The following is a 22,671-nucleotide window of genomic DNA, read 5'->3' as shown; positions in this document are numbered from 1 at the left end:
GTTGAGGCCGGCGGGAGGTGGGGTCGTCTGGGCTGGGCCGGGGAAGCCGGCGGCGGTCAATGAGGGCCCGTTGATGGCAGGCTGGGCGGCCGCGGAGGGGTAGGGTCGGCGCGGAGCGGGGCGGAGCGGGGGGCCAGGGGGAACGACCGAAGAGCCGCAGGCGGCGGGGAAGGCACGGAGGCGGGGAGCGCCCTGCAGCCCCGCCGCGCCGCAGCCCGGCGGCCGCCAAAGTTGCTCCCCATCCCGAGGGGCAGCCGGGGATCAGGCGGGGCGATGATCTTCCCCAGCAGCAACAGTAGCGCGGCGGGCAGCAGCCGGACTCCGTATCGGAAGCAGGTAAGAGCCGAGGGGGGGAGGTATTGCGGGTCCCCCACCCCCGCTTCCCCCCACCCCCCCTCCCCCCCACCCCCCCGAGGTGCTGGGGGAGGAGTGGGGAGAGGGGTGGCGACTTGCGTGAGTTGCAGCTTGCAGCGTGTTGGCTTCCCGAGAGCTGGGATTTACAAAAAGAAACTGTTTTTTCTTTTTTTTTTTTTTTTTTTTTTCTCCTTCCTCCTTTTAAAAGCTCCGCCGTGACCTTGCCGAGCGCCCGGGCGGCCTCCGCCGGGTGACCTTAGCGGCGGTGCGGTGCGGGGCAGTGCGGGGGCCGGGCGGCTGCGGGCCCTGCTGAGCTCGGCAACAAGTTAAAAAGGAGCCGGTGTCGCAACACGGGCCGTGAAGCGAAACTTGGGGCTGGATGTTTGTCGCTCGGCGTGAAATGAGCGAGAGGATCGCGGCGCGTGCTTTCTTTCAAACAACCCTCCGAAAATCCGCCGCCGCGCTTCAGGCTTGCCCCTTCTCCCCCCCTTGAAGCACAAGGGAAATCCTGTGACATTTTATGGGCAGACAGATCGCTCTGATAAGCTCGGAGCACTCGCGTCTATGGAGCTGTACTGAAAGAGGTATTTGTTTGTTTGTTTAGGCGCTGCAAATAAAATAGTTGAAATAGTTGGGTTGCAACCTTGCTGGGCCGTTGTCTCTTTGGTTGCGCTTTTTACTTTTTCCCCAAAAAAATGTTGGCATGAATGTTAAATTAATTACAGCGAAGCGTGTTGTTTTTCATTGATTTAAATTTTTTTTTTTTTTTTTTTTTACCTTTTGAGTTAATCGGAAAGTGTGCTGTGTGTTTGTGTGCCAGAGGGTAAACGGAGTAGAGGTCACTGACAAGCTCCCGGCTTGACAAAGCATGCCAAAAATACTATGGCAGGCTTCTTTCCAGGTGAGGAAAAATCCTTCCGTGCCTGCCGCTCTCAGCAGCTGAAACAAGTAATGTGACGGGCTCAGTTGGCAGTGCTGGGACATGTCTCCTGTTCCGCTCGGGGTCAGAACTAGCACATCGGATCTCACTGCCGCGCACAGTGAAGGGTTTCGTAGGGATAATGGGGAAACGGGCTTCAAAATTTTTGGTGCGTTGTTGGGACGGTGTGTGACCTGCGTGGCTACCCTGTGCCGCCGTGAAAGTTAGACTAAAATTTTCTTGAGGCTTAAGCAAAAATCGCTATTTCCTTTCTCCTCCTGCTTTATTGTATAGAAATATCTTTTTGATAAGAAGCACTCGTGTGTTATCTCAGCAGCACCCTGCAGATGCTGCCTAACAGTGCGTGCAATTATCTTTGTATCTCGTATTCGAAGTGTTCAAGTCCATACATAATAAAACATGCTCATTGTGTGTGCTGGTTTTGGTTTGTTTTTAATAAATGCCCTGGATGCGCCCACGCTGATGATCTTGTCTGGTGCTGCTGCACACTTTGAAAATGAGGCCAGTTTATTCGATACTATTTTCCTCCCCTAGCCGAAAGGCCCACCGGTCGACGCGGGCGCCGTGGGGTGCTGCCCCGTGTGCCGGGCAGGGTGTCGGCAGGAGCGGGGGGCAGCGCGGGCAAGGCCCGTGGCTGGCAGGGCTGTGTGCTGCCTGCGGATGCGCGCTGCCTGCTGGTCTGGAGCAGGCTGATAAGATGCTCTTCTTTTCACGGCGCACTCCTTAGATTCAGAGAGCTAAAAGGGCCGACTGAATTGGAAAAACAAACAGACCCTTTTTTTCCCAATAGGCAGAGAAAGAATTGAATGCGGGGGTATTATGTGGGCTTAAGACCCTGGGTACCAAAGGTTTCTTTTGTTAGTGTGTAGCCAAACACTTCCTACATAAGGAGCCAGGGCCTGCGCCTTTCTCCATTTAAGCCCATGGAAAACTCCTATTAACTTCATTGATGTAGACTAAGGTCGTTTAAAGCTTGACTTTCTGATCCGCCTTTCACTCAGACTTCACCTGCAGGGGTGAGCTGATGTCAAACAGTGCTGAAGAGTGTGACGAGTCTCATTTTTCAACTCTTGATAATTAAGAATAGTCTAGATTAAGTCTCTGCATGCTCTGTGTAACCCACATTCAGGGAATTGAATTATAATTGTGCTTTAGTCTGAGACACTAGGTCCTGTTAGTGTAGGGAAAGTAGTCTACCATTGTCCCTAAACGGGAGCAACTGGGTTTCCTATGCTAACAGCATGTAGTGTATGAAGCTGAAAAAAAAACCCACTTAAAAATGAAACTGAAATCTTTTGAGTAGCTTGTATGTCTCTCTTAGTAGAGAGTAACATGTGGTATCAGAATAGTATTAAGAGCATTTCAGTTTTATTATTGTCCTGTTTAATTTTTAAGAGTCTATAACAGATTCAGGTGAAAGAGTGAGCGATTTATTGGTAAAAGGCAAGGCAATACTCTCTTGGCTTATTTTTAAGGCACTGTAATGCAATGTGAAGTTTTGCCTTCATTTAAAACTTTGGCAAAATACCAGTTAGCTACAGTAGGTCCAGAGCTTTACCCATATTCTCTTTTTGTTTTCCCAAATAACCGTTTTGTTTTATAAACGAATCTGTGCTTATAGTATTATGCTTGTTATCTGCTGTATCTATTTCGGTGTGTAACTCGGGCATGTAGGAGCCAGTCAACATCCTTGGTTTCAGGTCAGATTCAATTGGGTGGTGCTGAGTATTTTTTTTTCTCTTATAGAGTATTTGTAAGAATACTAAAATATGGTCTCTGAAGTTGTATTTTCAGAAGATTTTCCTGCATCATGGACAGACAGGCATATTAAAAATACTCCTGCCAGGCTTAAAAGTTAGATGTTGCTTAAATGAGTGGCAACTCGTCTGAGAGTTGTCTTGAAATGCAGATTCAGGTCTGGTTAAAGAATGAAACCCATACAGTATCTTCAGTAATAACCTATCACAATGCTCGTGGCCATGTGAGCCTTACTGAAAAAGGTAGGCGTAAGCTAATATTTTTACTAACAAGGTTACTCGAGGTATGCAAAGAATGCACATGTGTGCATCCGTGATGGGAAGGAAACAAAATGACATACGATATCCTGCTTAATACAGGCTTTCTGAGCTCTCGGTTTGTGTGTGCCGAGAACGTGATGATTCTCTGTCCCTCCTCCCACTTTTGTTATTCTCATGTAAATCGAGGTGCTCCTCCAAAGTAAATATTTCTACACTCTGTAAAATTATTGTAAATGGCTTTCTCCTGCCATCTGCTCCTTGAATCTACAGAGCTAGTGCAGCTATTTGATTAGGGATTTTGAATCGCTTTGTGCAGGGAGGTTTCGCTGCTCTCAGGTTTCTCGAAGAGGAAACCAGAAGCAGCTCTTGGAGGCCTGGGACTGAGGCAAGCGTGGGGTCCCACCTACCACAGCCTGGGTGCTCAGGAAGCCCCGTGTGTCTGTGCCTTTTAACACCTTTGCCCGGTAACAGTGGTTCTTGTTATGTTTTGGTGAGTGTAATGTTTATCTCGCCAGCCTAAGGAGATTTACATAGTTTGCTGCTTTTGAGTAGATTAACTGGGCATAGCTGCACGTGAGGAATTTAACACTGATTTGGTGCTTGGCCTGTGTAAGGAGAGGCATACAAAGCGTTTGATTAATCTTTTCATGCAGCTCTGTTAACATCAAGTGCCCTGTTACGCAGTGGGTTTGTTAAAAGTTGAGGATTAAGGTGGGTTTCTTATGATAGTGAAATGAAGAAAGCTTTTGCCAATTTTAGGCTAAAAATGTAGATTAACTTTTCACACTAACTATAAATTTAATCTATCAAGAAGCTACACCTGTAATCCTACTTTATTTCCCAGTTGGCGCTGTGTGTGGTGTCTGTGTGTGTGAGAAGGAACCTCATTAAACTTGCAAGACCTGCGCATGGTCATAACTCGAAACATGCGGCTCTGCAGAGCAGTCTGCGACCAGGGCGATTGGACATACACCTCCTGTGTATACACACCGTGCTGCGGGGGGAGGCTGAGCAGCCTGAGAATGAACAGGTATCTTTGGTTACCTAAAAAAATGAGATTAATTTTTTTTTGTTTCTTTCTTTCAGAGCTGTAAGAATTACATAATTTTGTGTCATCAGCTTGTGCTGACAGACTCTATTTCCCTTTACATTGAATATTACGTTAAAGGGTCTACCTGGGTTTAACAAGACTCGGCTCTTAAATTAAGTACCAGCTACTTTAAATTCTTAAGTGCATCTGTAAGATTGATTGTGAAGTTCTGCTTTATTCTCAAGGGAGCAAAACTGCACCGTCAGTGGGTTTCTAGACTTGTAACACAAACGTGAGTGAAAAATAAAAGGAAGCACCTTATCTTGTCAGGCATGATGTTACAGATCATGAAAAGCGATATGATTGTCTTATCTGTATTTAGCAATTTGAAATTTTTGTTTAGTATTTCTAACAGGGTGAACAATATATTTTTATCTCTTTGGAAGTGTTATTGTTTAAACTATGTCGTTAAGCTTCACATGGAAGGGAAAATAGAAGTCTGTGTCTTGAACATCTGCTGTTTTGTTTTGGGGTTTTTTTTTTTTTTTTCTTTTTCCTGAAACTTCCAACTGTTAAAAAAAATTGCTTGAGTTAACACATTTCAGAAGGGTTAGATCCTTTAAACTAGGATTACTGGCAGGGAGGAGAGGGGAAGGAAGGAAGGGAGGGAAAAATACGTTCCTGAGAACTTGAGATGGCTCCTAAAACATCCGCACAGTGCTGCAACCAAGTAAATACAAATAATAGTCACTTAGTGTGATAGCTGTTTCGGTCTGCTTTTTTCTTTCTTTCTTGTCTTTTTTTTTCATCTCTAAAGTCTTCATTAAAATTGATCTTTGCTTGTTGCGTGAGATGGTGTATAACAAAAGAAGGCAGTGCAGAATGGGAACTTTTTCTACTGACTTTCCCTCACAGCTCTGTTTCCAGCTTCTTAGGAATGTTTTTCTCTGTTTCTAAATCAGATTATTTCTAAAAGGCTTATAAAGCTGTAAACCTAATGAAGAGGTGCATGGAGGTGTTTTGATCTTGGATGAAGCATGTTGGTCAGAAGTTTTCTAGAAAGCCAACAGAACCACATTTAAATGCTCTCAGAAACATTGTTGAAGTAATTGTTAGTTATTTTGGATACGTTTCAGAATACAGTGTCCTGTGGTAATTATAACAGCCCTGCAGAAGCCACTGTATTTGCAGCTTCCTGATGCAACAGGAAAGGGAAGGGATGAGTTACAGAGGAGAAACGTCGGGGGGGGGGGGGGGGGGGGAGGGGGGGGAACCATGGGTTAGATAAGCACAAGCCTCCTAACCCAGCAACTTAGGAGAACATACACACAACAAAACAACAACGTGCTGTAGGGGCTGGTTACTGTGATTAGCGCAGGTTTAGCTCTTGTTTTCCTCAAGAGACTGCAGTTAAAACAGCGTATTGACACACAAAGTAGTTTTAAACTGCAGTTGAAGTAATTGAATGCTGGTGAGGGATTGCTTTAAACAGATTTGAGATGAACTAGGTTCATGTCAGTTTGAGTTAGTTTATTTGTAGCAGTTTAAATTTAGCAACATTTATTACAGTTTATGTAAATTGATTTTTAACAATAAAACTTTATACCACTTTTAAGGCCTAACCTGTGTGCTAAGCTGCACTGGCTTAAAAATGTCTAGCAAATGTTGTGAAGTGTTGTAAGCTCTTCAAAACAGAAATATAGGTTACAACACTTAAAAATTGTCTTTTTCTGAATTTGTGATGTAGTATGAGGATACATCGGCTCTATGGTCTGTTGCAAAATAAAAGCTGATAATTACAGATATGTAAAAATATATAATAATATAATACATAATAATACCTTTTTGTTCATGTGTCCTCATAAAAGCAGTGTTGTTCACTTAACTATAATAGTTTAGGAAATCACTGGTGTGTGTCTTATTTGTTTAAAGTATTCTGCTTTAGAAAAATGATGTGTCAAATAGAGTGGGTGTTCTGATTTTTTACTTACTATGTTGGTAGAACTGTAGAAATTTGTGAAGTTGCAGTGGGAACAAATAATGCGTTATTCTGGAGCGCCTTGTTTGGGCTTCATTTTCCTTGGTTCCTTGGTTGAAGAGTCAAACTTGGTGAGCATCAAACGAAGTCTAGCCTGACATTTACCTGTTTGAAATGAAATGCTTCTTTATAGCAGCCAAATATACGTAACTTATTTCACCGATTCTGTTTCTTGACAGTGTCTCTTATTGACAACGGCACTTTCACACCTTGTTCTAAGCGTTTTTTTTGTTCCTCCACTTAGATGAGAAGGGGATTTATTTCTTTCCTTACCTTCTATTGTTTTCTGTTCTTTTATATCTGTGTCTCCTTTACCATATGGTGCTTTGCTTCAAGAAAGTGGAAACATGACTCCTTAGGTTAACTACAGCTCGTATATTCTGTCATCTGGGTACTGCAGCACAACAACGTTAGAAGTCAGTCCTTTCAGATATCAGAGGTGAGTGGTTGGCACTTATATTTTTAGCGTGCTTGGGGAGTGAAATCCAGGACTCAGGTGTGAGTTCAGGTGAGTGTTACAGGGAGCTTTTCTCAGGCTTGTTAGTTGCTGCAGGGCACTTCTTTCATGCCTGAATAAAATGCTTAACTCCTCCAAAGTGATTCAGAAACCTGTTGTAGGATTTATCAGACCCACAGGGACATTATCAGGTGGTGCTTGTGCGACTGCAACAACCTGAAATCACTGACAACACCAGGTAGGCAAGGGTACAATCAAATACAGATCCTTGTTTACAAATCCACAAAAAAAAAGTAAGATTCTTAAAACAGAGGAATGGGAAAAAAAAACCCAGAAAACCAACAAAATAGTGGTACAGGACCTGAAAGTTTCCTTTACCTTGTATGTAGCCCTGTGGCAGGCAACCTCCAGTCTTCTAGGGAGACTGGGTATTGTGCAACCGTGTTGCCTTGGGTTGTGTTCAGAGGAGAGACTCTGATTTAAGTATCTGTATTTCCTTTTATACTTAACCCATTTGGAGGGTAAGGGGTAGAGGTTTCTTTTTATTTTTTAAGTTGATGATGCTTCTTTCACTCATCCTTCTTTCAACAGACCATAGGTGTTTTTTTCCTACTTTGGAAGTAGTAATGTCTCTTGGGCATCACCAGGTGCAATGCTGCCTGCCCGGGCTTTGGAGTCCTCTTCATCTAGGCACTAAAGAGATGGTTGGTGTGTTGCAAAGGAGATTTCATGCTGTGATGGATGAATTTCAAGTCTTGCAGTGTTTTTTCTTCTCTTCTACCTATATGTGAAATTTGCTAATAATGCTTTAAACAGTGGTGTAACAGATTTTTCTGCAGACTGCTCTTGGAGTAGGGGAGACCATGTTGTTCCAGCCACTGCAGGTGACTGGCAACTGTGTAGCCTGTGTGCCCATCTTTGGGGATGGCCATGGTGACCCATTTTGAACCATTTGTATTGCTGTACACATGTGTTTGTTGTTCTAGCTTACCTTAGCTAAGGTTTTAGGTGACCTATTACGACATAAGACTCTTTAAAGCATGTAGTGTGGAAGTAACATATAGTTAACTTGGCCCATTTCGGCTGTGCTGTGGGAGGAGGGACAGAGCAGGTGTACCATGCATCTGTGAATGCATTGTATGGCCAGGAACGTGCCTCCTGCGAGCCCAGGAAGGCAGCACCTGCCCCAGCTAAACCTGGGCTTCGGCAGAGCCGGGCACACAGTTCCACAGACTTCTGTCCTGTATGAAAGCAACTGCCAGCAGGACGAGATCCTTTGAAGTGTTCAGTGGTCTGTCTTCCAGATGAGTTCAAGAAGAGTTCTAAAAATGCGGGTCTGAATTTTGAGACTCTTGTTTATGCCAGTGTATATTTACATAGCCAGTGTTGCCACTGCCTGTGGTGAGACTACTGACATGAGTAAGTGCTTATTGAGACAGAGAACCAGAAGACTTTTGAATTTCCACAGTGAGAAACCAGAGATGAATAGTTGGTGCATCCTAGGGTTGGTATTTGACATGCAGCAGAATCAAATGGTATTTAAATTGCTTTAATATTGTTCTGTCCAATCTACTTGCCTTACATGATCCTCGTTATGACAGTACTTGTGCTTATTTAAAAATACTTCTGTGTAATTTGGGAAAAACATTTGAGTTTGATATTAAATACACTGCTTAGCTGCTGACCTTTGAAAGGGGGACGTTTTTTGGCTTTTCTTCATCGTTCCAGGAGATGCAGCTCTGGATGCTACTTACGAGAAACACTTACCAAAACTGGATTTTTAAAAAAGTATTTCTGCAGTGTTTAGCTAAAAGAAAAAGATAAATAATAACTGTTCCTTTATTGTCTTAGTGCAACAATGCTGGCAATGCACATGTATACACGTGTATATTCCAGAATTGGGGACGGTTTTTGAAAACTGGCAGTATCTTGCAGTACTGAGGAGCTATAGAGCATGCTTGAAAGCTTGCGTAATTTTTGTGGTGAAGAATACCAAGATGTAATCCACTATGTTAAAGATGCTAGTGAAATTTAGGGCACACCATGGCACTAACAGAAGAATACAGTGCCTTTTTGGTTGTCTGAAGAGCCCTAGGAGCTGCCTCCATTCCCAGTTACAATATTCCACGATCCTGTGGAGGTTAATGCAAGATGGAAACAGTTAAGGAAGTAATTAATTGTTTCAGCATTATGTTGATATTTTAATTGCTATAGTGACAAAATCAGGTTAACTTTTGAACCAGACTTTGTCAGATTGCCAGCAAACAGTATACTGTCAGATGTGGAGTGTCATGGATTCAGGGAAGTCACAAAGGGCTAAAGAGTGGCTTAGTCATTAGAAAAGGTGCTTCAGCTTTTCATGTAACCAATCTTTACATATTCAGATGAGTTGTTGGGAATTCCCTGCTCTGAAGCTCCTGATCATTTTGTGCTTTCTGTTTCACTTAATGTTTCACTTGCAACTTTATTGTTTTAATAATATTAATGTATGGGTGTTTATTCCAATATATAGGATGATGGAATGAAAGATCTAGCCTATGTGTGTGTTTTATCCTTCTATCAAAAGACCTTTTTTTGGTGTGACACTTCTCTGGCCACCCTCTTTCTAAACTACCCTATCCTCAGAGCTGGTTTCAGTCTCCACCTTCTTCCGCCCCACGAAAAAGTTCTATATTGAGTGTCTTGGGTGATAATGAAAGTTCCAGGTCAGCCACACCTATAAAGTTTATTCGGGGACCGTACAGGGGTTAAGATGGTAGTATGAAGTTCAAACTGTCCTGTCAATGGTATTTTGGATAATCTTAGGTAAATTGTTTAGGTTTGGATCTTCAAAGGTATTTGTTAATACTAGTTTCCTACTGCCCATAAATTTTGTACAGAAATGTACTAACATGCAGAAGTGGGTCAGATATTACAGCAATTAGGACTAAATATCTTGAACAGATATACGCATGCACACATACATACACAGGTGTATACATTTAAGTCTGTTTTCTAAAGCTCAGGATACAGCAGATTACTTAGAATGATAAAACTTCATGTTCAAATTCTGCCTGTCATTTGCTGTGTGAGTAGTTCTTTATAGCCTATGGTAATGTTCACATGATTACTATTATTGATATTTCTAGTTTAATAACAATGTCAGAGTTTGTTTTGGCAGGAAATTGGACTGGTAAAACTACCTAGAACTCTAGTTTTAGAAAGTAGATGTTGTTCTTCTGCTGGCAACAGTTGTCCTTATTTCTAAACAGAAGTTTAGTGTGCAGAAAGGTAGAGTTCAACCAGTAAAATATTACTCAGAACAGGAATAACTCCATGAAGTTCTGTGGCCTAGATTCTGCAGAATTTTTATCTAGATAGTTTTGATGGTTTTGTGGCCTTTATCGTTCCTACTAAATTAACTTTTTTTTTTTTCCCCCTCTCCTCTGGGAAGTCCTTATTCCAATATTCTGTTGTCCCATTTTAATTTTGTAATCCAATTAAATTGCATAAATTCAAATATTTGGTTTATTCTTTTAGGAAATGCAGTGCACAGTGTTTCAACTTCAATTTACCGTGACTGTTGTAGCAAACTAATGATGACTTACACGATTACTGATCATGCGATGATTGCACACATTGGTAAGCTGCAAAGGTAGGATTGCCGCTAAGAAAAGCGGAGCTGAATGTTCTTACTAAAAGTACAATTCCTTGAAATTGCCTGCCATGTAGGACAAACCTGAAAGCAGTTGCTCAGGACTGCAGTTGTGTAGTAAGTAGAGGCAAGCGGTTAATTTATCTTAAAATGTTAGCTGGGCAGGTTCCCTTTCACTGCAGTGTTTTAAAGTTAATTATCGATTCCAAGTGTACTTATCAAAAGCATTTTCCTTTATCTATAACTTTTTGATGTGTTTAGAGGTATGGTTCCTCAGCTGAATTCCTGTACTAGGGACCAGAACATGACTAATAAAGCTGTAGATGAGCTGGGCTCTGTGCCCAAATGAACTGGTTTATTCCTGACTAGGGTTTGACATGGTGTGCATCATGTCTAGCCATAGATAGCACCAGACATAGTTCAGGTGAAATATGCCTTTCCCTTCCAGAGGTGGAGGCACTCTCACACAGGTGCTGCAGCTGTATGTGCCAGCTGTGCTCATGCAGGGCCTGCTGACTGCACGAGCTTTTGAATGCATTGGTGGCTGCTCTGAGTGCTACTTGTGTCACTTCTGCGGTTTTAGCTGTAATCGTTTCTACGTCCGAGTTAGACCATTATCTATGCTGCTGGGACCAGTTCATCTTGGCAGTTGAATTCCTCATATATTTAAAGTGGTGTATTGGCAGTGCATGTGGAAGCTTTCCTAGGTGTTATCTAATTGTTGTGTTTTTTCATTTCAGAATTAACAATGATCTGTAGTGTCTAGGAAAATGATTCGTTATGCAGTCAGACATTCACCCCAGCAGCTATTTGGAGTATTGTTTCCTTTAGCTTTTAAGATGCACCAAGGAACAGCATCCTGCATTTGCTCAGCATACTGTTGCTAAACATTTGTAACTTAGTTAAGTTTCTGGATGTAAAAGGAATCATCAATTATCATGCACTGTGAAGTCACTAACATTTTAATTTTAGAATAAGTCATATCATGTTGCTTGAATTTCAGACATGTGATTGATATTCTTAACCACTTAAACCCACTTTTCTCTGAGAATTAAAAACTAGCTGCATGAGTTAAAACTGTAGTTTGGAAAAAAAAAAGTTTATCTCTTGGTTCAAACCAAGAGTGAGATTTCAAAGTAGAAGGCAAAATGTTAGGGAAATTGAGTACTGTGGAAGTGAGTTAGAATAGCTCTTCTGTTTGCATTATTCAAATATAATTTCCAGATTTCAAGACGAACAGGAAATGATAAATAAACCAGACATAAGTACACATGGTTTTTTGGAAGTGCATGCACAAGGCTTTTGGAAAAGATTGTCATTTGTAAAAAGAAAATAGAATGTTTTCAGCACTCAGAAAGTATTGGATCTAATAAGTGATAAGCATCTACCAAAATATCTTCCTTTAAAGAATGAGAAAAGACGGATGTGGGTTTGTTTCAGATAAAGTTATAAGGAAAATCTGACCCTAAGGCCAGAGCAGTGTTGCTGCATATGGTACATACACAGGATTTCACCAAAGTTTTAGCAGACAGGTTTGAGCATGCTGCTTGTTGCCTTGCTTGTTAAGGCTTAGTTACAGATGTAGGTAACACATGTATTTGCTGCAGTTGTCTTGGTTTGTGTATGTAAAATTTGGTTTAATTCCTGATTGTTTGACAGCCTAATACTGTTTTGTTAACCACTTCCATGAGTGGTAAAAGAAGCAGTCTGAACTTCCTTACTTCCTTTTCTTCCTTTTTCTTTCTTTCTTTTTTTTTTTTTTCCCCTGCTGTGGTTTTTTTTTTGTGTGTGTTGGTTTTTTTTTTTTTATTTTTATTTTTATTTTCTTTAGCAAGGTGGAGACACCTGAAGGGGGAAAGAACACCCATGAGGGCAAGGCTACTGCTTTTGGTAGTAGTGCCAGCTCAAGCTATTCTTTGAACTGCCATCTCAGTTTGCTGGGTCCACAGTTGTCCTTAGCTTGCCATCAGTCACATCTCTGCCTCATTCCTGTCCCTGTGCCTTCTGCCTTCTCTTACACGTGTGGCTCCGGGGCAATCCAGATCGCAGAGCTAATTGAGCTGAGGCACACAGGGACCGCAATTGCTGCCATCGCACTTTGGTCTTCTCTGCCGAGCCAACGGAAAGGTTGGCTTGAAAACTGAGCTGCCAACAGGGCTGGCAAAGTCATCTTTGTTCCTTATTTGGTTCTACACCAAAGCCAGCTTATCAGACCAGCAGATCTCACCACCAGCTTTTTGACTTCCTTATACCACCCTTTTCCTTTTCCCTATCTGCACATCCTAGATCTCTCAAAGTGCAGTTTCTAATTCACAACTTTATCAGGAGTTGACTTTCCATGTTAAAACACACTGTCTATAATGTTTGAAAGATTTCAGCTTTCTGTGCTGTTCTTAGCTGACCCGATGCCACGTTCAGACCATCAAAGGTCACTACAGACAAATCTTCCCTATTGTGCAACTACACGTCTGCTGGGGAGCTCCACCAGAAGTTAGTTACCCTTGAAAATCTTGCCCTGGTTTTGACAGATGAATCTTCAGTTTAAATCTTGTCTACCATTTACAACTTCAAGAATTTCATCCTACTGAACGAATACTAGTTTCCTTATTTATAAAGAGAAGCAAACTACTATTTATAAAAGCAGGCGCATGTTCTGGATTTTGCTATGCTGATTTTAGCAAGCTCCTTGCTGTGTTTCATCAAGTCCCCAGATTTGTTGTGTTCACAGTATTGTGGTGAATTGCCTTAATGTATGAAATGACTTCTCCTCATCTGTGCACGCGTGATCACTTGCATTTAGGAAAATATTTACATTTTTAATAACTTTGTGTAAAGAAGATTAGATTTACTAATTGGTTAGATTTCTAACTACTGCTTTTAAATTAAATGTGTAATGCTTCTATTTGTTAAAGCTTAAAATTCAAAAGTGTTTACCCACAGATCATCTCAAATCGGTGCTCAGCAACTTTGTGCTTTAAACAGGTTTTCTAAAGTCAGCTTCTCTGGGCCATGGAGGTAGACGTGCTGCCCGAACTGGCTTTCATCAAACAACAGAACGGTTTTGCTAGAAACAACCTGAATCTGTTGAGACTGATGCTGAGCAAATGCTAACAAGCCCTGCTTGATCCAAGTTGAATGGGATGAAATAGCATTTGGACTGTACTAAGCATTGCGTTCTGCAGTATCCTAGTCCCCGTTTCCTCCAAAGGTGCTGGAAAAGGGATCTCTATTAAGTATGCTGGTAATGAAATAATTGATATGCGTGTTACTGCAACATGTGAAACTATCCTTAAAGAAACAAAGTAAATGCTCTTTTTCTACTCCTGTGCTAAAAATTGTCTAGCTGGAGAGTTAAAAAAAAAAAAGGTGTTGGAGGGCATAATCATTTGACTACTGTGAGGTGCAAAAGGCATACAGACTGGAAACATGAGAAGAAAAATTTTCACTTTAACTTCTGGGAAACTAAACCAAGCTACAGTTTCAGGTTAGGAATTTGGAGACTTCCAGAGACATAAAAAGTTATGACTTCCTTATCTTTTCCAGGAGAAAATTGTCCAAATGTCAGCATTTTCCTTGTGCTGCTCTTAGCATATAGTTTCAAGAAAGCAGGTATTAAAAGCTCGTGGAAGGAAAAAGAAGAAAGTGCATGATACTATCTTAGTTCTCAGTGTTCAAACAACCTGTAGTTTTAACTCTAGATTTGAGTAGATAGGATACACAAATCTAAGAGAATGTAGATATAACTGTTTTATGTGTGTATACACTTAGAGACACGCTTTTTAAGGACAAAGGGGCAGGATGGTGATAACAAATCAAGAGACACATTCATAGTTTCTTGCTGCTGGTCAAGCTGTATTTTCTGCTGCTAGTGTTTCCTGACCAACTGGGGCCATCTTAAATTGTCTGTACCATCTTAGCAGCATTTTCTGGAGTAATAGCAGCTGCAGAATAAGTGCTGTTTGGTGTTTGTCTGAACTGTTCATCAGACAGAGGAGCTGTTCTTGTTTCTGTCTTTCCCAGGAGTTAAAACTAGCTGCTTTTGTCATGCTAAACTGATTATAGTTTGTTCTGTGGTGCCTGTGCACCGGTAAATCTGTATGTGCTATGTAAGAGAGAGTTGTGCAGATTGTTTTAGGCATGACAGACCCCTCCTTTTTTCCTGAAGAGCAGAGGGTATCTTGTCTGTGACGGTGTATTGTGTCATACATCTGTAGAAAATGGACCTTTTGTACCACCTATGTTGAATATGCTGTAGTGAACATTTGGCCAAAAAGGTTGGATGTGGTAGGCTTTAGTATGGCTGTGTAACAGGGCAAGATTGTCTCTGAGAAACATCTAAAGTTCACTGTTACCCACTGGCCCCCAAAATTTAGAAACAGTTGTCCTTGATGCTGGTGTTGGGTCTTCCTGCACACAGCTTGTATTTAGCTCTTGCTTTAAGTTCCTTTTGCTGGGTATAAAGCATACTTAAAGCCTTGCGGTATACATTGCCTTCCATGGGAATACAGCTAACAGCTTGTCCATCCTGGAGCTGTTAGCACACATGTAACTGCACTGATACAGTTACGTTAATGAAAATCTTTGATAAGTACTACTGCAGCGTCACGCCCACGCTGCGGGCAGTGCAGTCACTTACCTGCACTGGGGTTTGTAAGATTGCCCCCCAACGCCCCCCCCACCCCAGCAGGAAACCATGCAAGAGGCAAACATTTTAAAAGCAGTGAAGTTCAACACTTTTTTTTTTTTTGGTAACAAGATTTGAGCTTCTATGTTTTATTTTAGGAAGCCATGTAGAGTCTCACTCAGGAGTCATTTAGAAGACTTCAGGAATTTCATTTGCAGTCTCGTATGCACTACACGTGGTCTTGTTAAAAATCCGAAGAAAGTTGATATGTGTGTTGCAGCATACAAACCGAGCACAGTTTGCTCCCTTGTACTGTGTAGAAAAGCTCTATGTTGAAAAGTTTTGCCAACATTATACAGTTGTGTCTTCTGATCTGTCAGTTTTATACAATGCTGAAATATATAAAACTCTTGGACAGATTTTCAGCTTGTGTAAATGAATGCAGAACCACGGGGTGAGAGTGGAACTAGGCCGATGTGTGCAAGTGCAAAAAACTGACAACTCCTTACGTAACGAGTCTGATGATTTAAAAAGTTGCTACTGATCTTGCTCGTGTTCTAAAAACAGCTTCATTGCTAATTTAATAATACTTGGCTGCTTCTGTTCAGTTAGGTGTTTTTGCCATGGGCGACAATCACATTTATGGAGGCTTGATCACCCTACCATAAAGAATTGCAAGTTCAGTGTTAGACCATATATATATATATATATATATGTGTGTGTATGTATATATTTGTACAGCACTTGCAGCAGTGTGGTCTCAACTGTGGATTCCTTGACTGTCTAAATATCATGACAAATGTAGCACAAACTCTTAGTTCCATTTCTGCTGAAATGTAATTGATAGCCATTTCAACTTGCACTGAAATAATTGTGAAAGTTTCTTACACTTCCCTTTTATGTGACTGCTGTGTATTGAAGGCAGTGGGATATGAAATCCTGAAGCTGTATTCAATCCACACCATCAGTGTTTCTTGAATTAGGTATGTGTTTTCCCAGTTATATCTGAGACTCGCTTTAATACTTTACCAGCAATGTTGTGTATGTCCTTTTCCAATGTGTTGATTATAAAGAATTATATCTGCAGCATTTTATCATGTTGAAGAATATAAGAACCACAAGGGCACTTTTTGAAATTTCAGAAGTGAGTAAGAAAAAGATAAAAGGAACTTTCAGCCCAGCACAGATCATGCTGACCTCAGTCTATGGGAAATACTGTAAAGGACTATGGAAATACTTGCAGTGGAGTAACTAGGAAACGCAGTGATGCTTGGACTATGTTTTCCACTTGTGCAGCTCCTGGAGGAGTCATTCATTCCTGTGGAAAGTGATGCAAGATGCTACCTTTCTCACTAAGTTGGTTTAACTGTGACTTGGCATAGGCATATAACAAGCTGCTGAGCAACAGGGTTGGTATCAGTGTTACAATAGCCTTTGTGTTGTACTTGTGCAGTATATTTACACTGGCTTTTGCTTTGCTGATAACCACTACAGTAGTTGGGCGTGAAGACACAGAAATGCATGAGACAAACAGAAAAAGGAAAGCATTTGCAAATTGGGTAGGAAGGATAAAATATCTAAACCGCTCTCTGCTTTACAGCATAAATTGTGCTGCTCAAAAGAGCCCGTTCATGGGGTCATCTGGATTCAGTCATGATGATGAAGTCTTACAAAACTGGCTGCTTTTTTTACAGGGTTTTTTCTGACATGCCACCTTTTGTCCAGATGGAGATGCTGGCTGCAGTGAAGTGGGCACAGTCTGTCAGAAAGATTAAGATTTAGGAATGCAGAAGAAAGGGCCAGAGCCAGCTGCCTGCACTGTCCCATCTATGTTGTCAAAGAATGCAGCAGGAGGAGCAGCAATAGGCTGGGGTATGCTGCGCTGGGCTACCAATTAAATACTGGTGTAACAGAAAGATAGCATTGCCAAAAATAATGGATATTCTCTTCTTTAAGACAGAATGAAGTACCAGTGCTGCCGCTGTGCTGGATGTAGTATACTGCCCACAAGGAATCAGCAATTGTAGACAAAAGAATTTTGATGGGAACTGACTCCCTCATACATGGTCGGGCACAAGTTCTTCAATTTATTTTTTAACTTGAATAAACAGAAAATGACATAGCGGATCCCATGTCAGCCAAAAGAGCCATCTGTGGTCTAACCCTGTGACAAACGGTATAGCAATAATTCCAATGCCACCAACAGTGTGGAGTTTGCCAAAAAAGCAGATGCTTCTTTTGACATGCATCTCCAATGTGATGCCGTTTTTATCCTATAATTGCTGTCTATGGAGGGAGGGTGGATAGGATGGCCAGATGAGCAGAATGATGAAATTGTAGTTTTGGGAGAAAAAACAAGAGTTTGGAAAATAATAACAAAAATTTTAAAAGAAACACTAAAAAGAATTTTTAACAAAGCTGGAATGAAAAAATGCAGGGTTCTCCTATGTGCTTCATGAAACCTGTGACACTTTTTAAGTAAGAGACAATACTTGCAAGAGCTTATCAGAAATCTTAAGTCTAATACAGTATGGAAGAACAGTAAATAATACTTCAGAAACTTTCCTGCACAGGTTTTAACTTTTCAAAAGAAAACATTTAATTCTCTTATTTTGAAGAACTAAAGATTGGCCAAACATACTCTTTTTACTGTACTGCCAGCCTTTGTAATACAGATACTGCAGCAGTTCTCTGAATAAGCCAAGGTGAGTAGCTATGTGTCTGTACTGTGCTATTTTTTTTAACATTGTACTTACACTCGTCAACAGCAGCTTTGAGATATGTAAACTTAGCTGGACTAACCACCAAAATTCAATGATGGGATGGCATCCTTAATTGTTAAGAAAAGAGAATGACCTCATGAATGTTCCTTATTTACTACTTCATGAAATTAAGAACTTAATTATCTATGCCCATAAAAATACACATTTTAGCATATCATAAATAGACTACTTAAAACCAGTAAGTTTTCAATCACATTGAATATTGTCTGTGGCCGTATTTGTTGACACTGGAGGTAAAAGTTCACAACAAGTAAAGACAAAAAAGGTGAACAAAATAGCAGTTGAGCAGGGGATCTGCATTCTTCTAATAGAAGAGTCTGTCCTCTGGACAGAAGTAACTGCCTTGTGTGATGCAGGGTATTCTCACTGCCAGAGCTGTTTTGCAGGGTTCACTTAGAGAAATGGTTACCTGCTGTCTCTTACTTTCCTACAAGGGAGCCAAAAATTACCCAGGATGGATCCAGGTTTCTCATTTTCCATACATTGAAGTCCCACCTGGTGGTGCTGCTTTTGGTATGTTCCTGCTTCCCATTACACTGTAAATGCAGCAAGAAGATAGTACGTATTTATTTTCAGATCTCAGTACACCTGTTTCCAGATTCCATGAATAAGAAACAAATAATTGCCAGTTTTCCTTTGCATTTTTTACTATGGGAGATAGGTGATTGTTTTAAATTTTTCTTTCTAAAAACATAATGATAGGAACTTTGTATTATCCTAATCAGAGCAGTATTTTCTGCTTTGAGTTATTAGTGCACCTTATGATCCTCAGTCTTGTTTAGAGTAACTTCGCTTGTTAAGCAGTGCTTAAAACCAAAAAGGCTCAGAAGCACCATGAATTGGAGGGCTGGGGAAGAGGAAGCAGCAGTAGGATCAATGATGCCTTTCAGTGTGCCTTTTGGTCTGCTTCCTCCCCTCCCACGACAGCGCATGCTGAGAAGCTAATGAGTTTATTAGCTTGTGCTCCACTCCAGTCCACACCTCACTTTCTGCTACAGGATGCCTTAGAAAGGCAACTGCTGATCTAGGCAATATTTCGTTATTTTGCTGATGGAAATACCATGTGGGACAGTGTCAGAAGTCTCAGTCAAGATCTCTAGGTATTTACTGCTTCTGCCTTATCCACTAAGCAGGTTGCACTAGGAATGAAGAAAATTAGATCATTTTGATGTGAACGTTTTTTGACAGATCTATTCTGATTTTTTTGTCATTTTGTAATCTTCTAGATTCTTGTAAGTTGATTGTTCAATAAATTGTTCCAGAATATTTCTGTGAATTGAAGTTGGGCAGGCTGCTGTGAAATTCCCTGGGTCATTGTCTTCCTCTTAAAAAAAAAAAAAAAAAAAAAAGTTGCCAAACATTTGATGAGAGAGAAATGAAACTATTTATGGGAATTCTATATGTGCCAGCTGCACTTTGGCTGGGCAGTTTTTTCATGCCCTGGAAATTTGACAACTTTCATAAAGTAGAACAATTGCCTGAATTCTTATTCTTTTTCGATTTTCATCTGTTTTGGACTGACACCTGAAGAGTTTTTAAATTGTGATAGTGAGTAGAAGTTTCCCGTTTAATGAATGCTTAAGCAGAGTCCTCTGTACAGTGAGAAGGGACCACTGTAATATTCTAGTTTAGGGATCTCTGAACCTCTCAGTGCTGTGAGCACCAAAATAGTCATCTGAGAGGCATATGCAAACTTCATACTGCTGCCTTCAATGCTCTGAGAAACCTTCCATGTGCTTATCCCTGGCATTTCCTGGACTCCACTGGAAATATGGCCCATGCCACTATATAGGACCTTCCTGCTAGCGTATGACCCAGTGTAGCCCCTCTCCCATCACACAACCTGAGACATAAAAAGCTTATTGAGTCATTTTTGACTTAGAGTCTGTAAGTACTGACTTCTGACCTGCCATTGAAGTACTTGTGAGTGGTATGTGATTTGCCAGCTCTGATGTGACCATCCCTCGTCTAGTCTTATCTGCTGCGTGGCACAGGAGTTTCTAAGTCAACTGCTGTTTCAGTTGAAGCATTTCTCCTACTAATGATATCTTGGATGTTTCCTGTTGTGAAGAACACTAAGTTTTTATACCCTGCTATTAACGTGTACCAACAGATGTGTAATGCAAGGGAGGAATTATTTTTATTATTTGTATTCAGTGTCATGTGCTGGGCTTGCTACCTTTCAGAGACTTGCATAAACCCATAAGTATGTGAGTTAAGCCTCTCTGAAAATGGATGTGTTTTCTTCTAATTGTAATTTGAATCCTGAGGCTGGAACAAAAAATTTTAACATAGCCTGCGGATTCAGTACCATTTTCTTTGTGGATCTTGAGCTTTTGCCTTGGCGGATTTCACTGAAGAAAATAGGTCTGCGTATTTACTAGAGTCAAGAAGGAAGTTGGCAGCAAATTGTTTTGTGTCTATTGCTCAATGATGGACTAACCACAAAAACATGTACATGCTTTTCTGTCGGATAGATCCTGGTACCAAGCTCACTTTCTTCAGGTACTTCAGCATCCTGACTTTCTTTTCATAGTCTTTCGATGTAGTCTAGCTGTTGGGTTGCTGCAGCCTGTTCAAATTTCAGAAACTAAAACTCAAATAGTTTGCTTTAGATGTGTTTATAATTCTGTCATGGCTAGGGCATGGTGCCAATGTATTGTTTCAGAGGATTGTCTAGGGAATCTAGGTATAAAACTGAGAGGGAAGAGGATGCTGTGATTCACAATGAGCAAGTAGAAGGGAGAAGGGTTGATAGTATCTGCAAAGGAACAGGACATAGCCCAGTTCAGCACTCCTGTCTCTCTCCTTTGTGATACCTTTTGTGCTGTGGTGTGGCTACTTTCATGTATCTAGCACCTTTTATTTTCCTCTGGACTATGGGAGTCAGTTGGTGGAGCACTGAGAAATCCCTGACAGGGGATAAAATCAATGGAGTGAGTGAGGTCCTGGGAACTTTGCAGCTTTTTCATTATCATCGAGACTTCAGAAGAGCTGTCTGAACCAGGAGGAGGTTCCTGCATCCATTGCTTGCTCTATTGTTGCAATCTCTCCTGCTGTCTCCAAGTGAGAGATCTTTTTTTTTAGTAATAATAATGAAAAAAACTATTCTTGGAGAAAGAAACTGTTCGGTAGCATCAGTGTGGGTTTTGTCATATGCTTCAACGTGGCCAGGATTATGCTCCCACTTTTTCAAGTGCCTTCATAAAAAGGAAATACGTAGATTTGGAGCTTTGTTTCTTTACTAGCAGAAGATTGCTGTTGCATTAAGCTTTAATATGTATAATTTAAATAATATTGGTTTATCTCCTGTAAAAAAATATGGAAATGTGACATTTTGTAACAAGCCGGAGTGGTTTACTTCTGTACTTTCTGTTGTTGGTAGTAGTTGCTTTCTGACAAGAACAAGTTTAGTCCGGTTATGTTACTGTGAAGGGTGGTCTGTCCTTTCACCGTCTTGAGGAAGAGGAAGCAAAATAGCTGTCAGTGAGGAGAGAGCTTGGGTTATAATCGGAATAGTCTAGGGGTGAAATTAAGAGCATCTGATCTGAAACTAAGGGGTTATGCTAGACTTTTGTTGTTTGACTGCTGATAGAGACATTCTCCATTAAGATCTTTTTTAAAAGAAGCTGAGAAGAGTACCTACTTGCTCCTGCGATTCTGTATTTCGAGGAAGGGTTTCTTAAATGGCTCAGAAATAAGGTGTGTTGACTGCTTTCCTGGATTTTGTCAGAAACATTCCTCGTTCTTACTGGCAAGATGGTTCAAATTAGTTAAAACACAATGGACTTGAAGAAGGACAATATTAGTTAGGAAAAAAGGTCAAAGTGAAAATAACGTATTTTTTTTTTTTTACTTTCGTAGATACGTGATGATACCATCTATGTTTTTGCTTCCTTTTATTTCCTTTTAGTATGAAGACTATCATCCGTATTTAGAAAAATAATTTTCACAGGACTTGGCTATAACATGCAGGCAAGAAAACAGGCATAATCCTCTTTTTATCTTGCAAAGTCCCTCTTAGAACTTATGTGTTAAGGAAAAAAATTAAAGCTGAAGCTGAGGGGCGCTTTTTTTTTGCCTTGTTCAGTGTGGTTTTTTGTTTTTTGTTTTTTTTTTTTTTCTTTTTAGTACTTGATTTTCAACCTGTTTATTGCAGTCCATCATTATTGTAATGACAGCTGTAGTATTTCGGGCATGATTCTTCCATGCCAAGATATGGAAGAATTAGAGAGGTTTTTGGGAGAAATCTAAGGCTGATCTCCAGGTGCTACTGGGCTGTCTGTGATGTTTCATAACACGGAGAGTCTCTGCTTGATGCCAGCCTCCACCTACAGGGTCCTACCTCCTCCAGCACCTAGTTGTTTCTGCTCCATGTGGCTGGAGCACCAACACCCATCTTCACTGTCTAAAGGAAGATGGAATAGGAATGGATCCTGCATGTCCAAATAGCTCTGTATGATCATGAGACTCGATATCTGTGGTCTCAGCCTTGTGCAGTAAACCAGCACTTACTGGAATAGTCCAGTTGACTCTTGCAGCGTTGCTGTGAGACTATGTTCTTTACCTGTGCAAAGAGAAGTTAAGATCAGTGGTTTAAAGGAGGAAAAGGGGCTAGGTCTCAGGGTTTTTTCCTACTGAAGAGTTTTTCAACAGGAGTCTGGAGGACCCAGCTTCTGAGATGCTCTCTACATATATTTATACTGATATCTCTGTATATTGATACTGGTGTCATCCTGAAAATATTTAGAAAGCAGTTGACTCGCTGAACCTTCCTGTGACAAGTGCTGACA

At 40.9% G+C, this 22,671-nt stretch overlaps 1 protein-coding gene across 2 annotated transcripts in view; it reads left to right on the top strand.

Moving 5' to 3' along the window:
• Positions 1-215: 215 nt before the first annotated feature.
• Positions 216-22,671, top strand: part of RBMS1 (RNA binding motif single stranded interacting protein 1) — a 95,746-nt gene continuing 73,290 nt past the window's right edge. For both annotated transcript variants that reach the window (XM_086464971.1, XM_086464970.1), the window contains exon 1: positions 216-336. In XM_086464971.1, the coding sequence (XP_086321097.1) occupies positions 274-336 (63 nt within the window). In that variant the 5' untranslated portion in view covers positions 216-273. The remainder of the gene's footprint in view (positions 337-22,671) is intronic.

The sequence above is a fragment of the Leptosomus discolor genome, chromosome 5 (genome assembly GCF_034619465.1).
Source record: "Leptosomus discolor isolate bLepDis1 chromosome 5, bLepDis1.hap2, whole genome shotgun sequence".
Classification (NCBI taxonomy): Eukaryota; Metazoa; Chordata; class Aves; order Leptosomiformes; family Leptosomidae; genus Leptosomus; species Leptosomus discolor.
Note: the sequence above shows the minus strand (reverse complement) of the source record. Positions and strands in the feature narration are given on the sequence as shown.